Source organism: Puma concolor, chromosome B4 (assembly GCF_028749965.1).
Source record: "Puma concolor isolate L17-30 chromosome B4, mPumCon1.1.hap2, whole genome shotgun sequence".
Classification (NCBI taxonomy): domain Eukaryota; kingdom Metazoa; phylum Chordata; class Mammalia; order Carnivora; family Felidae; genus Puma; species Puma concolor.
In genome coordinates this window covers 24,593,385-24,609,948 of record NC_141673.1, presented here as the reverse complement: position 1 = coordinate 24,609,948, position 16,564 = coordinate 24,593,385, and the positions used below count along the sequence as shown (strand labels likewise).

The following is a 16,564-nucleotide window of genomic DNA, read 5'->3' as shown; positions in this document are numbered from 1 at the left end:
TTAAAAATAGACCTACCCTATGACCCAGCAATAGCACTGCTAGGAATTTATCCAAGGGACACAGGAGTACTGATGCATAGGGGCACTTGTACCCCAATGTTCATAGCAGCACTCTCAACAATAGCCAAATTATGGAAAGAGCCTAAATGTCCATCAACTGATGAATGGATAAAGAAATTGTGGTTTATATACACAATGGAGTACTACGTGGCAATGAGAAAAAATGAAATATGGCCTTTTGTAGCAACGTGGATGGAACTGGAGAGTGTGATGCTAAGTGAAATAAGCCATACAGAGAAAGACAGATACCATATGGTTTCACTCTTATGTGGATCCTGAGAAACTTAAGAGAAACCCATGGGGGAGGGGGAAAAAAAAAAAAGAGGTTAGAGTGGGAGAGAGCCAAAGCATAAGAGACTGTTGAGAACTGAGAACAAACTAAGGGTTGATGGGGGGTGGGAGGGAGGAGAGGGTGGGTGATGGGTACTGAGGAGGGCACCTTTTGGGATGAGCACTGGGTGTTGTATGGAAACCAATTTGACAATAAATTTCATATATAAAAAAAAAAAAAAGTAGACATCCGGATGGCCAACAGGCACATGAAAAGATGTTCAGCGTCGCTCCTTATCAGGGAAATACAAATCAAAACCACACTCAGGTATCACCTCACGCCAGTCAGAGTGGCCAAAATGAACAAACCAGGAGACTATAGATGCTGGAGAGGATGTGGAGAAACAGGAACCCTCTTGCACTGTTGGTGGGAATGCAAATTGGTGTAGCCGTTCTGGAAAGCAGTGTGGAGGTTCCTCAGAAAATTAAAAATAGACCTACCCTATGACCCAGCAATAGCACTGCTAGGAATTTATCCAAGGGACACAGGAGTACTGATGCATAGGGGCACTTGTACCCCAATGTTCATAGCAGCACTCTCAACAATAGCCAAATTATGGAAAGAGCCTAAATGTCCATCAACTGATGAATGGATAAAGAAATTGTGGTTTATATACACAATGGAGTACTACGTGGCAATGAGAAAAAATGAAATATGGCCTTTTGTAGCAACGTGGATGGAACTGGAGAGTGTGATGCTAAGTGAAATAAGCCATACAGAGAAAGACAGATACCATATGGTTTCACTCTTATGTGGATCCTGAGAAACTTAACAGGAACCCATGGGGGAGGGGAAGGAAAAAAAAAAAAAAAAGAGGTTAGAGTGGGAGAGAGCCAAAGCATAAGAGACTGTTGAGAACTGAGAACAAACTAAGGGTTGATGGGGGGTGGGAGGGAGGAGAGGGTGGGTGATGGGTATTGAGGAGGGCACCTTTTGGGATGAGCACTGGGTGTTGTATGGAAACCAATTTGACAATAAATTTCATATATAAAAAAAAAAAAAACAAAACAAAAAAACAAAACAAGGGAAGAGAAAAAACAGTGGCCCAAATTGTCATTTATCAAAATCCACTAAGATTTCTAAAACAGAGGAGCCTCAGTGAGGGAGGTGGCCTGGCTCTTTAGGTAGTTGTGTGACTGGCAATGTATTTATTCGAGATAGCCGTCTTTGAAGTAAATGCCTTTTTGAAGTGGATGCTTTGACAATCAAAGCTTAAGGCAGACCCTTACATTACAAAAATAAATACATTAAGAAAACCCAACTGTCAGAACTTTTTTGACAAAAAGGAACAGTCCAGGAGGTGAAACTCGGGAAAAGTACATTGCCAAGGAAAGTGAGAATATCACCCGGGAGGACTGGTCAGCAGTGTTAAATGCTAGTGCAAGGTCAGGCAGAGGAGTTGTTCAAAAAGAAATGCTACGGAGAAGTTGGATAGAATAAAAACTAAGAGGAAGCCTTCCCCCCTATATTTTGAGAGAAGGAGAGAGAGAGAGAGAGAGAGAGCGAGCGAGCTGGGGAGAGGGGCAGAGGGAAATAGAGAATCTTAAGCAGGCTTCATGCTCAGCGACACAGGGCTCAATCCTACAACCCTGGGATCATGATCTGAGCCAAAATCAAGAGTCAGATGTTGAACCAACTGAGCTGCCCGGGTGCCCCAAGAGGTGACTTTTAGAATTGGCAATTAGGAGGCCGTTGATGAGTTCAAGAGAGCTAGTTTTGTGGTGTGATGGGCCAGAAACCTTTTGCAGTTGGGTAAGAAGTAAATGGAAATGGAGAATTGTAATTAGCTAAGGTCACTGATGTGAAGTTGGTGTAAAGAGAAGAGGACAATGGCAGAACAATGAGGGGGAAGGCAGGCTTAAGGAAAACATTTTGAAGAGTGGAGGAAGCGTAGACAGTGCAGGGGGAGAAACAAACAAATTCACACGATAATGACATCATGGTGGTAGAGCCTGGAGGGTATAGGAGCTCATGGGGTGGAGAACAGGGGGTTTAGAACATCTGCTCTCAGGAATATGAACAAGGAGACATTAAGGATAACCAGAGGTTATCAGAGGTTACCAGAAAAATTGGCCAGTGACGTCTATGCAAGGTCAGGCACACTGATTATGGCATAAAATAAGGGGTGTAAAATCTAAAGTGTTAGAGAGGTCTGAGCTGGATAGGGAAGGAGACAGAACCAGGAGAAGGCAATAGCCTGGACGCATTGCACATGTCATGTGGACAAAGAAAGAGTTCAGTGTGGGTTGCAGGAACGGAAGTACTAAAATTCTCCTAGCAAATATAATTTCAGCATTTAACATGGTGGTAAAACAGATCATCTTCAGGTATGAATTACTGATGTCAGATCCTTTCCTGTTTTTTAGAGATAGAGGGTGGGGAGGGCGGAGGGACCTGAAACTTAGAAGGGAGGGTTCGTCACCAAGTAAGGCTGAGAACAAGGAAGGGAATATTGGAAACAAAGTCGAAGACTGCAGATTTCACAGTTTTGCCAATGTTTGGCACTGTTGACTGCAATTTAGGAAAGATAATTAGAAATAATCTAAGAGTTATTAAGACTCTGCCTCCTTTCTTCCTTTTCTCTCTGCCTCAATCTTTCTCCTTTCCTCTTTACCCATGGCTGATTTTGCTATAAATGACCCTTATTTTCAGAAACTTTATTAATTGAAATATTATGCTTCTGAAGATCTATAGTGATTTAATTATATTGATAGAAAAGAAGTTTACATAATAGAACCAGAAAATTTTGCCAATATTTATTTTTATTTGTCTCTGATATATGTCAGCACCTTAGTTTTCTTAGCTGTGAACTTGTTGTTAAACATAGTCTTTAATTTTAAACAGCTGTATGAGAGAAGTTGTTCCACAAATTTTTGCTGTTATTGTGTAGATATTAAGAACCTATCAATCTAAAAATGCATGTTTACATGATCATTTTATGTTTATGCCTGTGACAGCATTTACTTCCTTTTGCAGATTACATTCAGATATTTTGGCAGAGACTTCTTCAATCCTCTTATACCTTTTCCTTAGAAATATTTTTGTAACAAGTGACATTAAAATTAAAGAAGAAAATCTTTTCTGTGATAATATTAAAGGCAATGAGATTTTCCCCTCTCAACAAGTAAGTGAATTAAAGGGACTGAAAATGTGCCAATTTCCCTTTATTTGTTTCTTGATGTTTCAAGTTCTTTCGGGATTGTGTATCCTGATTTGTGGATAGACTGAGAGATCATTTTATGATTGTGCAGGTTTATTTGATATTCCAAATAGGTTTCATAGGCCCGAGTTCATATATATTTTTCTTCTTTTCAATTGATCTTTTTTGTCTCTGTAAAAGTAGTATAAATTTCAAATATTCAAAAAATGATAAGGTATAAAGTGAAATCTATTGTAATTTTATTGCTCCTAAAAATACTATGAGTTTGTTTTCTCTGTTTTTTTTTTATGATATCTGATTTATAAAAATATGCATAGGCAAATTATTATTTAAAAAATTTTTTTTACAAAAATGCCTTCACAATCTACTTGCTATTCCATAATTTGCCTACTTAACATTTTTAATAATTTATCTTATACATGTTTTCATGCAGGTACATATCAATTTACCAAATTCTTATTTTTTAAGTTCTTTTTTTAAAAAAATTTTTTTAATGTTTATTTATTTTTGAGAGAGAGAGAGAGACAGAGTGCGAGCTGGAGAGGGGCAGAGAGAGAGGGAGACAGAGAATCCAAATCAGGCTCCAGGCTCTGAGCTGTCAGCACAGAGCCTGATGTGGGGCTCGAACCCACAAACTGTGAGATCACAACCTGAGCCGAAGTCAGATGCTTAACCGACTGAGCCAGCCAGGCACCCCTTATTTTTTTAAGTTCTTAGTTTATTAATCCTCTCATGAAAAATCTACACAATCACCACAGATAAAGTCACTGTGGAACCTTTATTCCTTCTTTTGTCCAATCTCTGGCTCACTTGTTGCTTGCACCAACCTTGGCTTCTGCAGTTCCCCTGACTTCTTCATTCTGTTCTTATGGTCCTTTCCCTGTTTTCTGGAGGTCTGTTTCTTCTCATACAGGCCATGTCTTGCAAGTCTATGCCTGGGTTCATTTTTCTGTGCATCATCCAAGGAACAATAAATTATGCTTAAGCCAGTTGTCTCGCCACCACCAAAATGGGTTCTGAATCCAAATACAAAGATAGCATCTGGTGTGATCTTGTCCACTTTGGCTTGTTTTTCCTGAATTTCTATCTCAGGTACTGTTGCCTTTCTGGGGTGAAGAACATCAATGACCATTTGTTTCCATACCAAATTCTTTTTAATTTTAATATTGCATTCCTGTACAGAGGCAGGAATGTAACCCATATTCTACTGATGGATTCTCAGGGTGGTTATCAGCATTGCTGTGTGTACCTTTGCAATCTTATAATGCTCTTGCTTTTAATAACAATCCTTTGCTATTTTTTCCATTCTAGATTGAGTGTCACTCTTTGTCCCTCTCCTTCTTTCCTTCTTTACTCACTTTAGCTACATAGAGGCTTTTCCCGTGTGTTTGTTTTTCACAGTTGCTTTTTCCTACCCTTGCATTTATTCATTAGTTAATCAACCAATAAATTGTTACATGAGACCATGCCAGTGTCTATGGATCCAAAAATGAAAAAAACATGACGCTTTTGTCCAGGGAAAGTTCATGGTCTTACAGAGCCCAAGCACTCATAACCATCATCCTGTTCTTTATGTGTTGCCCTTAGTTTCTTCTTTCAGCATCCAGTCTGAAAATGAAGTCAGGCTTTAAGTACTTCAATCAATGAATTCCAGAATGCTAGACTACCATTCTAGTAATAACTTACTCTATGGAAATTTCTCAATGCCAGTTTTCTGTGTATGTTATTTTATAGGTATATATAGAAAAATAATGAAATCTTCCTCCAGGAAAGGGAAAGGAAAAGTAAGATAAGATTCTTATTATTTTTAAGTAACATTTAATCACAAAAGCCTAACTTTCTATTTCACTACCATTTTTATTTAAGTAGCACAAGTATAATAGAAGATTAGTTTGGTCTATTGAAGATTCATCATTTTTTTTTTCACAAATCCAGAAAGAAAATGGGACTGTTAATCAAGTGAGGGACAATATTACAGAGATATAATATTTTAATTATTATTTGTTATAATTTATGTTTTGAAAAAGCTAGATTTTTTCTAACATTAAAATATAGCCACGTTTTAATTTTACCAATTAAAAAAGATTAGTTCCTTTTTCATTACTAGTGGTATTTCTATTGTTTTACAAAATATTCTAAAGTTTAATTCTAAGATGGTATTATCCATATGTAGCATTATTGGGAAATTAGAGTTGTTCTTGAGTTTAGATTTTCTTCATACCAGGATTTCAACATACCAATGTGTTGTTAAACCGGCAGGATCACATTTCCTACCCTTCTTCTCCTTAGAGGCACATTAATTAAGCACCTGATGTTCCTTTCCGGTAACAATACCTGTTTCTTTACAGATTGCTAGATTAATTGAATGTGAGAGAATATTAGTGGCATTGGACCTTAGCAACTACCTAAATGATTCCAGTTATGCCCTTCAAGCTGTGACTCAGTGTTATGGCCTCCTTGCTCCTATAATCTACCACAATGTTGTTTTGGTACCTGTTGTACAGGTAAGCATATTCACCCCACCCCCTTAAAAATAAGGATATTTTTTACAAAGGCAATTCAACAATGCATTTTGGAAAATGAAAAGCAATGTATCTCTCATAACGTACAAATAGGTCAAAGACAAGTGTTATGAAATTTCATGAGTTAACTGAAAAACATTTTAATAATTTAAATTATATCTGGGCGAACAGACATACATAAAACATAAAGGCTCAAATGTGTTTCTCTGAAAACATTCAGCCCCATTGCTGTCCATGTTTAAATACTGGCAATCTGTTTTTCTAGATTTTTTAAGTCATTTCAATTTGTATGCTTTTGTAATGTTAGAAGCATCAATGCTTATTCTTAACATATTTTTTTTTTAAATTTTTTTTTCAACGTTTTTATTTATTTTTGGGACAGAGAGAGACAGAGCATGAACGGGGGAGGGGCAGAGAGAGAGGGAGACACAGAATCGGAAACAGGCTCCAGGCTCTGAGCCATCAGCCCAGAGCCCGACGCGGGGCTCGAACTCACGGACCGCGAGATCGTGACCTGGCTGAAGTCGGACGCTTAACCGACTGCGCCACCCAGGCGCCCCCTTAACATATTTTTAAAGCCATCATCTGGGGAAAAAATTGGCGAATGACCCAAGAAAAATTACTTGGGTGTCTTGGTGATGGAGAAACTGGAATTTATGGAAAAAGAATAAGGGAGAGCTGGGTGAAGGGGTTATATTAGTTGTTTATTCTTCCTAACAAATCACCATAGTGAATCTATCTCATAGTTTCTGTGGGACAGGAGGCTGGAAATGGGTTGGTTGGGTCTTCTGCTTAGGGTCTCTTCAGGCTGAAATCAAGGTGTTGGCCAGAGCTGTGATCTCACCTGAGGCTCTGGAGCCTTTTCCAAGCTCACTGGTTGTTGAGAGAATTTATTTCCTTGTGCTTGTATGATAGGAGGTCCTTAGCTCCTGAAAGCTCACCGCCAGTTCCCTGCCACATGGTCTTCTCCATAACGTGGCAGTCTGCTTCCTCAAGACCATCAGGAGAGTTCCTATAATATTCATGAAGTCTTATATAACATAATGTAGTCATGAGAGAGAAGATCTTATCACATTCACAGGTCCTACCCACATGTAAGGAGAAAGGATTATAACAGAGCTTGTACACCAGGGAGTCCACATCTTGTGGACTGTTTTAGAATCCTGCCTACCACAGGGAAGTAATGAGAGAGGTAAGGTTTTACTGCAGATACTTATAGAAAGTTTTCATCATCATCATTGTTGTCATCATTATCATCATCATCGTCAACTCAGATTTTGAGAACCAAGAAGATGTGAGTGATCTCATGCAAAGCATAAAAATTTTTAATTCACCATGGAGAAAACTAACCAGAGGACTTAAGTAATTTAACAAATATTTGCCTTGGAATGGCTATACTGGAACATAGACATGCTCCTTCTCCCGTATTCCCTTAAGCTCAGCTGCTTGGGAGATCTGCTTCTAAAATCCAAAATCTCAACTCATAGTTGGCAGCCTTCCATGTCATTTGTAGATTGAATGTAAAGCAGTATTCTCAAGTGTGGAATATGCTTTCTTCCGAACCCAAAGGCATTGTCCTTTCTTCTTAGAGGTGAGAGATGCCAGATGTCAGACCTACTCTGGGGTAGGGAGTTTGTTTCAGCACACCCGAGATATTTCATTAATGTGGCAGTTTCCTGAATCTTCATCAGGTTTATTCCTACCCTCTGGAAGGCATGTATCCTATCAGGGTCTTTAATGTACTTGCCTTTTCTTGCTTTTTATGTCCAATTAACATTTTTGTAAGTGTTATTGATGTACTGGTCCCATGTTTTGTTTTGAGAAATGTCCAGAGTGTTCAGGTCCTTTCATAAAATATGTCAGAGGGTGGGAGAGTTACCATTGCCCTGGGGCAAGATGCTAAATATATACTTTTGTCTTCCCAGCATGAATGGGAACTTTTTCTGGTACTTCTTCCTCACAGGATAGAAAAGAAAATATTAGCCATGACAATGCATGGCTTTTACTGTCCTCTAGCAAGGATGCCACATTGGGGCCAGCAGCTGCAACTGGTGCTCAGTTGGTTGAGTTCAAGATAATCCACTGTCATCCTGTAGCATCCCACTGGTTTAGAATGCCTTTAGCTATAGCTCAGAGAATAGGTTATAGCTCTGAGGAAAAGCCTTAAGAAAGGAATTTCTAGGGGCGCCTGGGTGGCTCAGTCGGTTGGGCATCCGACTTCGGCTCAGGTCATGATCTCACAGTTCGTGGGTTTGAGCCCTGTGTCAGGCTCTGTGCTGACAGCTCGGAGCTTGGAGCCTGCTTCGGATTCTGTGGCTCCCTCTCTCTCTGCCCCTCCCCTGCTTATGCTGTGTCTCTTTCTCTCTCTCTCAAAAATAAATAAACATTAAAAAAATAGTTTAAAAAAATAAATAAATGTAAAAAAAATTTTTTTTTAAAAGAAAGGAGTTTCTAATTAAATTGTATTGTTTGGAATAGAAAAGTGAGTGAAACAGAGAGGAGATTCTAGAAATGGGCCTCAATATGTATGAGAATATAATATATGGCCAAATTGGCATTCAAATTCAGTCAGAAGAGAATGGATATTTTTGGTCAATGGTAGTGAACCATTTATTCATCTGATATGGATGGATATTCATCTGAAAGAAAATAGACTTTGACACCTATATTGGACCATATATAAAAAGTTCAGATGTACTAAAGATTTAAATGTAAAATAAACACAAAACTCTTAGAAATAACAAGAAAGATAAGAAATATTGACTATATTTGTGGCAGCCTATGTGTGACAAAAGGGATCATGACAAAGATAGTAGAAAATTTATAGATTTGGAAAAAGTGTCCAACCCTGACAAGGATAAGTATATATAACAAAACATCTTACAAATTGACAATCACTTAGTAAAAGAATGGCCACAGGGCATGAATAGGCAGTTTACAGGAGAGCAAATCCAAGTGGCCAAGAAACATGAAAAGATGCTCAAACTCTGAATATCCCAAGAAATGTACATTAAATGACTAACGTAATACTGTTGACAGAATTGCAAAGATCTGTAACTCCTCTTCCTGGTCAGGGTGTGGGGCAAAGGCACTCTCATTCATTGATGGGGGACATGTGAATTGTTGTAGGCTTTGGAGTTTGGTAAAACAATCTTAATTGTCATTAAACTAAATCTAATTTTAATTAAAATTAAAAATAAATATACTTGACACAGCAACCCCTCTATTAGTAATTTATCCCATAGAATAAAATCCCCAGTTAGTAAGATGCTGCTCCTGGTTCTGGTCCTTGGTTCCCAGATCCATGTGTTCCACCTACTGGGGACATAGTGCCATGTAACTGTCATTGATTTAGAGTGTATACTTTGCCCTAGAAGATGGTGCTTCATCCTCACTAGGTACCATCAAAGCTGGTATCTCAGTTGCCACTCATATTGGCAACTGAGCATTTACAAGGGTGTTTATTATGGCCATTTGGGTGATAGCAAAAAAGCTGGAGACAGGGGCACATGGGTGGCTCAGTCAGTTAAGCGTCCGACTTTGGCTTGAGTCATGATCTCACAGTTCGTAGGTTCGAACTCCACATCAGACTCTGTGCTGAGAGCTCAGAGCCTGGAGCCTGCTTTGGATTCTGTCTCTCTTTCTCTCTCTGCCCCTCCTCCACTCACACTGTCTCTCTCTGTCTCTCAAAAATAAATTAACATTGAAAAAATTAAAAAAAAGAGCTGAAGACAAAGAGGCAGTGTAGTAGTAGGAGGATGGCCAGTATACCAGATTGTAAAACATCAGCTGTGAAAGAGTGCAACATGGAGATTCTGGAAATGGCTGAATAAATGATGGTTGTTCCACACTAAATCATATTGTGCAGCCATTGGCAATAATGAATTTGAGCTATACCTGTAGACTTGGAGTAATTTTTCATAAGACATGGATGAAGGAGAAATGCACAGTTCAAACAAGTGTTTATACATCCCATTTTGTAACATAACATTAACCCTCCCTCTATGTATGTTTATGTATTTAGATGTATGTATATGATTATAAGATCCTGGAGAAAACTACAAAATTACTGGGTTGCTAACATGATTTGGAGATATGGTATAGTAGGGTGGAGGCAGGTGATGATGGGGAGGAATTAAAGAAGCATTAAAAAATACTCATAGGTGTATAGTAACAATACTAATAATATTGTTAGAATGGTGGCTTGAAGCAATTAGTGTGCTCACAAAAGACCAATATCCATATGTTAATTTGTCCTTTGATAATCTGGATGACTAATAGATTGATGCAATCTCAGCTCTACTTTTCTGACAGTAATGTTGCTCAGAACAGGGCAACAGTATTGAAAACTAAACTTAGGGGCGCCTGGGTGGCGCAGTCGGTTAAGCGTCCGACTTCAGCCAGGTCACGATCTCGCGGTCCGTGAGTTTGAGCCCCGCGTCAGGCTCTGGGCTGATGGCTCAGAGCCTGGAGCCTGTTTCCGATTCTGTGTCTCCCTCTCTCTCTGCCCCTCGCCCGTTCATGCTCTGTCTCTCTCTGTCCCAAAAATAAATAAACGTTGAAAAAAAAAATTTAAAAAAATAAAAAATAAAAAATAAAAAAAAAAAAAAGAAAACTAAACTTAATTGTCTAGCTCTTGACCAAATTCAGGATCATATAATATGAAGTAAGGAGACTAGGAAGTAAATGCTGATATGGATAGATTTCTTGGGATATGAATGCTTGGTTTTAATTTTAAAAGAAACTATTATTTCAAGTACCTGGTATCACTTTATATTTAATATGGTACCTCCTTCTCTATATGTTTTTTTAAGGTCCTCCTAAGTGTGGGTGTGTTTTTAGGGTCTTGTATATGTAATATTCTGCCGATAATTTTTATGGCACTTGTCAAAATGTGCTTTGGTTTGTAATTGCTGAATACTTATTTTATCCTCTATACTAGTTTTCAAGTTACTTTAGATGAGAGACTCATCTGAAATTGAATATATTAATTTTATCTCAGAGTACATTCTTTTATACATGAGAAACAATTCATTGATAATTATTGAAAATAATAAGACTTGATGGCTTAAAACTTGCGTGATTTGAATAGGACATTTTGTAATGGGTGAGGCTATTTGTCAACAGAAACTCTTCTGCTTCTATTTTTTAGATCTTGATAAAGTGTGTGGTGGTTTTGCAGGGACTACCAAACATTGTCCACTCAAAGAAACATTTTGCAAGTTTTGAAAGTGTACAGCACATGATAGCTTGCTGTGTCTTCTACATAACAAAGGTATTTATCATATTCTTTGCCTCATATCATAAAACTCAGGAATAGCAATGATTTAGAAAGCTACTTTTAATTAACTTTTAAAAATACTTTAAAAACTAGTACCTACAAAGCATTTTAGCTCAAAAGTTGCCTGAGTGGGTCAGTTGGTAAAGCCCGGAGGGTGTCTCTTAGGCCAGGGGAAAGGGTGGAAAAGAGCACAATTTTATGGGACCTCATTCACCTTGGAAGCAAGAAAGAGCCAAGAAATCAGAGTCCAAGAGGTAGGCTTATTTATCTTCATTGCTTGGCTCAGAGGCCCACATTGTGTGTTTCTTCAAAGGCTTCAGTTGTCTCAATCCAGTGAAATTCTTCAAAGAAGGGCCTTATCTGTGTCTGCATATTTTATATGGTTTTCACAGGATTTTTGTGATTTGGTCAGGGATCTGGAAGAATACTGCATTGGTGGGCTGATTTGATCCATCACTTTAAGTTTGCTTCAGTGAGGGTCTTGAAACAGAGAGACTTTTACCTTTACCTTAGCAAAGAAGTCATGATTTGTTTTTCTGACCTCAGGAGCAGAACGTCATATTCTTTCCATCACCCACTGGTTTACCACTGCTGGAGACGCTTCTGTAATCTTGTTTGTGTAGATACTGAGGGAGGATAGTCATTAGCAGGAAGAGAAAAATAATAACTCACTTAAGAGGACTCAGAACTCCAAGGGGCAGGATAAACACCAGATTAATTGTGGTTTTTACTCTCACTATATTGGAAAAGACCAGAGGTAACTTGGAAAAAAAAAAAAAAAAAAAAAGAAAGAAAATCTTCAAGGTGGTGAAAAGCAATTAAATGGTCAAAAAAAAAACCACAACAACAACAAAAGATCTTTTGTAACTGAACAAAAAAATATTTGATTAAAAAAATTGAACAGATGAAGATTGTGGTTACTGGTATTTCTTGAGTCAAATCCGGAAGCTCAAGAAATACCTGACCGCATAGAATGGAATTATGCAGAGATAAACTCAGAAGGCAGATCCAGAAGTCCTAACATGAAACAAAAGGAGTTCCGGAGGTAGAAAATTAATAAATAGAGAATAGGCTCCCTAAGTCCCAGGCAGGATTAATGTAGGAGCATATGTGTTGACACTTGGTGGGGAGATTCTTGAAGTCCAGATATGAAGAACAATCGTAGTTTTGAGACCCGAAGAACAGGTTATTTGCAATGGAAAGACAATCCGTTAGCTTCAAACTTTTTTATCAGCAGCAGTAGAAGCTAAAATACTGGAGCAACATTTGTAGAATCCTGAGGGGAGAAGACCAAGGTCCAAAACTAATAGCCAGGAAAGATAGCATTCATTTTTATGGGCAAAATAAACATTTTTCAGAAGTGCAGGCATTTAAAAAGTATTCTGCCCATGTACTTATCTGGGGAAAACACTTGAGGAGATACTCCATCAAATGACAAGTGGTTCAGAAGAGAAATCCCAAGAAAGGGAAAGACAAAAAGGGGAGGAAAAAATGGGAGCAATGAACCTTGCAATATATGTATTATTAAAATTAAATAGGTAATAATGATATGATGTGGATTTTGTAATATAAATGCTAAGTAGGGATTCTTGAAATAGAAATGTTATCTTTGAAAGAAAAAACTTATTAGTAACCTAGAACTTAAAGTTTTATTTTGTTTGGGGTCAAGGAGAGGAGAGCAGGTAGAGATTCTTGGTGCATGTTGTGTGTTTTAAAAAAATACATATAGGGGCGCCTGGGTGGCTTGGTCGGTTAAGCGTCCGACTTCGGCTCAGGTCATGATCTCACGGTCCGTGAGTTCGAGCCCCGCGTCGGGCTCTGTGCTGACAGCTCAGAGCCTGGAGCCTGTTTCAGATTCTGTGTCTCCCTCTCTCTCTGACCCTCCCCCGTTCATGCTCTGTCTCTCTCTGTCTCAAAAATAAATAAACGTTAAAAAAAATTAAAAAAAAATAAATACATATAGTATAAAAAATACATATACTATAAAATTATTAGTTTCTCTTAATAGACTTTATATATTTAAAAATGACTCAGGAGGGGCGCCTGGGTGGCTCAGTGGGTTAAGTGTCTGACTCTTGATTTCAGTTCAGATCATAATCTTATGGTCATGAGATCGAGCCCTGCATGGGGCTCCATGCTCGGCATGGAGCCTGCTTAAGATTCTCTCTCTCCCTCTGCCCTTCCCTCTTGCTCCCTTCCTCTTTATCTCTCATCAATAAATAAATAGATAAAATAAAAAATAAATAAATAGATGTCTCAGGAAAATGTAGCTAGGTGAAAAACTATAAAGCACAGTAAGACTTGTAAATTGACAGGAAGGAAAAATGAACAGAGGAATAACAGGCAGGAAAAATGGCTAATTCAGCAAAACTAAGAAAGAAAAAGAGATAGTATTTAAGATAGAAGGAATACAATCAAGTGTATTAATTACTTCACTAAGTGTTAATGAACTCAGATGACAGAGATGGCCAGATGAGCTAAAAAGTCAGATTCAAGTGGGGTGTCTGGGTACTCAGTCAGGTAAGCATCTGACTTCAGCTTGGGTCATGATCTCATGGCTTGTGTGATCTCATGGCTCGTGAGTTCGAGCCCCGCCTCAGGGTCTGTGCTGACAGCTCAGAGCCTGGAACCTGTTTTGGATTCTGTGTCTCCCTCTCTCTCTGCCCTCCCTCTCTCTCTACCCCATTCTCGCCTGGCTGTCTCTCCCTCAAGAATAAATAAACATTAAAAAAAATTTTTAAGTCAGATTCAAGTGTTTATAATTGTAAGAAACACTCGTGAAACGTCTCCTTAAAAATCAGGTATAAGAGATGCTGACTCTTAATAGTGTGATTCATTATTTGTAGAGATTCTCTAATGCAATAGATAACGATATGAAAAATTTTATGATATTAAAAAACTGGGACACCTGGGTGGCTCAGTCAGTTAAGTGTCGGACTTCAGCTCAGGTCATGATCTCCTGGTTTGTGAGTTCTAGTCCCACATTGGGCTCTGTGCTGACAGCTCACAACCTGGAGCCAGTTTCAGATTCTGTGTCTCCCTCTCTGTCTCTGCCTCTCCCCCTGCTCAAGCTCTCTCACTCTCTCTCTCTCAAAAATAAATAAACATTAAAAAAATTTTTAAAACAAGTATAAATTAATCTGTAATTGTTACAGGTCTCCAAAACTCATGAGAATCTAGTAAACATTATTACAATCGAAAAAAGAATTTATAAAATGATTGTGAGATGCTTTCAAACTGGTATTTTTATACTGTCAGTAACTGGTTAGAAATGGAGAGAAGAAAATATACCACTTTATAATATACAATATTTTAAGACAAATACCATATGATTTCACTCATGTGGAATTTAAGAAACAAAACAGATGAATATGGCAGGGAGAAAAAGGCAAACCAAGAAACACACTCTTAACGATAGAGAACAAACTGAGGGTTGATGGAGGGGAGGTGAGCCAGGATGGGTTAAATAGGTGATGGGGATTAAGGGGCACTTGTTGTGATGAACACCAGGTGTTGTATGTAAGTGAGGAATCACTAAGTTGTACACCTGAAACTAATATTACACTGTATGTTAACTGGAATTTAAATAAAAACTTGGAGGAAAAAATACAATATTTTAAACCTAACAGAGTGCTAAAAGACCCAAATAAAAGAACTGTGAAATCTACTGAAGGGCACAAAATAAGATCTGAACATATGGCGGGCCACTGCAGGTTCCTGAATATGAAGACTTAATGTCATAGAAATATAAATCCTTCCTAAAATAATATTTAAATATAACACAGATCTAATCAGAATCCCAATGGGGTTTCTCTGAAACTGATTAGAATAACTTAAAGTTCTCAATACATACTAAGACTTATTATAAGGCCACTTCAATAAAAAATGGTGTTAACAAAGTAATAGGCAAATAGTTCAGAAGAATAGAAGAGTCCAGGAATAGCCAGTCCCAGGTCTACAGAAGAACTTAATATATGACAAAGGTGGCATTTGGATTTATTGGGAAAATGATAATTTATTAAAATATTTTATTTAATAAAAGGTGTTGGTATAACTGACTATTCATCTGTAAATAAACAAAGCCAGAGCTCTACCTCCTACTATAAACAAAATAAAGTCCAGATGGATATTTGTATGGCCTTGAAGTCAGAGGAGACCTTTCTCAAAAGGGCATATAATTTAAAAGGTACACAGGAAAAGATAGATAAACAGATTACATGATAATTAAAAGAATTTTTTTTTATGGCAAAACACTATTAACAAGGCTTAAAGGCAAATATTAGAAAAATATTTGACGCATACAGGATTATTAACATTGCCTCATAGAGTAATCAATGGGAAAATATGAAATCATTTTAAAGTTTGGGAAAAGAAGAATCAGATTTATTTTTAATTATGAAGGATGTGTTTCAGTCACCTTGAAAAGTGGAGTAGTGAACAGGTACCAGATGATGAATGGCCCTCTAATGAGGTCAGAGAAGAGCCATTCAAGGGTTTTAAACCTGGAAATGACGTAATGAAATTTGCATTTTAGAAAAGAGAAACTATTCTGGTGGCACAACAGCTAGTAGAGTGGGATAAGACCTGAAGCAGGGAGGGAGTTAGAGGGTGAGAGATGATAAACGGAACCATGGCAGTCTCCCCTTATCTGCAGTTGTGCTTTCCGCGGTTTCACGTACCCACGGTCAACTGCATCGGGAAGCAGATGGGCCTCCATCCGATGCGTTGTCAGAAGGTCAGCGGTAGCCTAACGCTGTGTTGTGGTGCCTGCGTCATCCACCTCACTTCATCTCATCACATAGGCATTTTATCATGTCCCGTCATCACAAGGGCAAGGGTGAGCACAGTACAAGATATTTTGAGAGAGACTCTGCTCACATGGCTTATTACAGTATACTGTTATAAACGTTCTATTTTATTATTATAGTTGTTATTACTCTGCCTAACTTATAAATTAAACTTTATCATAGGCACATATGTATTAAAAAAAAACATGTATATCAGGATTGGTGCTATCTGAGGTTTCAGGCATCCACTAGGGTCTTGGAACATATCCCCCATGCTTAAGTGGGGAGGCTACTATCGTGTGAAAAAGTGGGAGATAGAATTGAAAGGATTTAAGAGTTATTTATGAGATAGAGTTGACAGCCTGTAAAACTACTGAGTATGTGGGGATACAAGGCAAAGAGGGGAGAGTCAACAGTAATCCA

General features: G+C 38.1%; 1 protein-coding gene and 1 pseudogene across 5 annotated transcripts in view; one reads left to right on the top strand and one right to left on the bottom strand.

Moving 5' to 3' along the window:
- The window catches only part of CFAP54 (cilia and flagella associated protein 54), a 307,349-nt gene that overhangs the window by 106,755 nt on the left and 184,030 nt on the right, over positions 1 to 16,564 (top strand). For all 5 annotated transcript variants that reach the window (XM_086712592.1, XM_086712589.1, XM_086712590.1 and 2 more), the window contains 3 exons: positions 3,368 to 3,515; positions 5,900 to 6,055; positions 11,226 to 11,348. In XM_086712592.1, the coding sequence (XP_086568718.1) occupies positions 3,368 to 3,515; positions 5,900 to 6,055; positions 11,226 to 11,348 (427 nt within the window). The remainder of the gene's footprint in view (positions 1 to 3,367; positions 3,516 to 5,899; positions 6,056 to 11,225; positions 11,349 to 16,564) is intronic.
- LOC147578970 (small ribosomal subunit protein eS24 pseudogene) lies at positions 4,358 to 4,683 on the bottom strand (annotated as a pseudogene).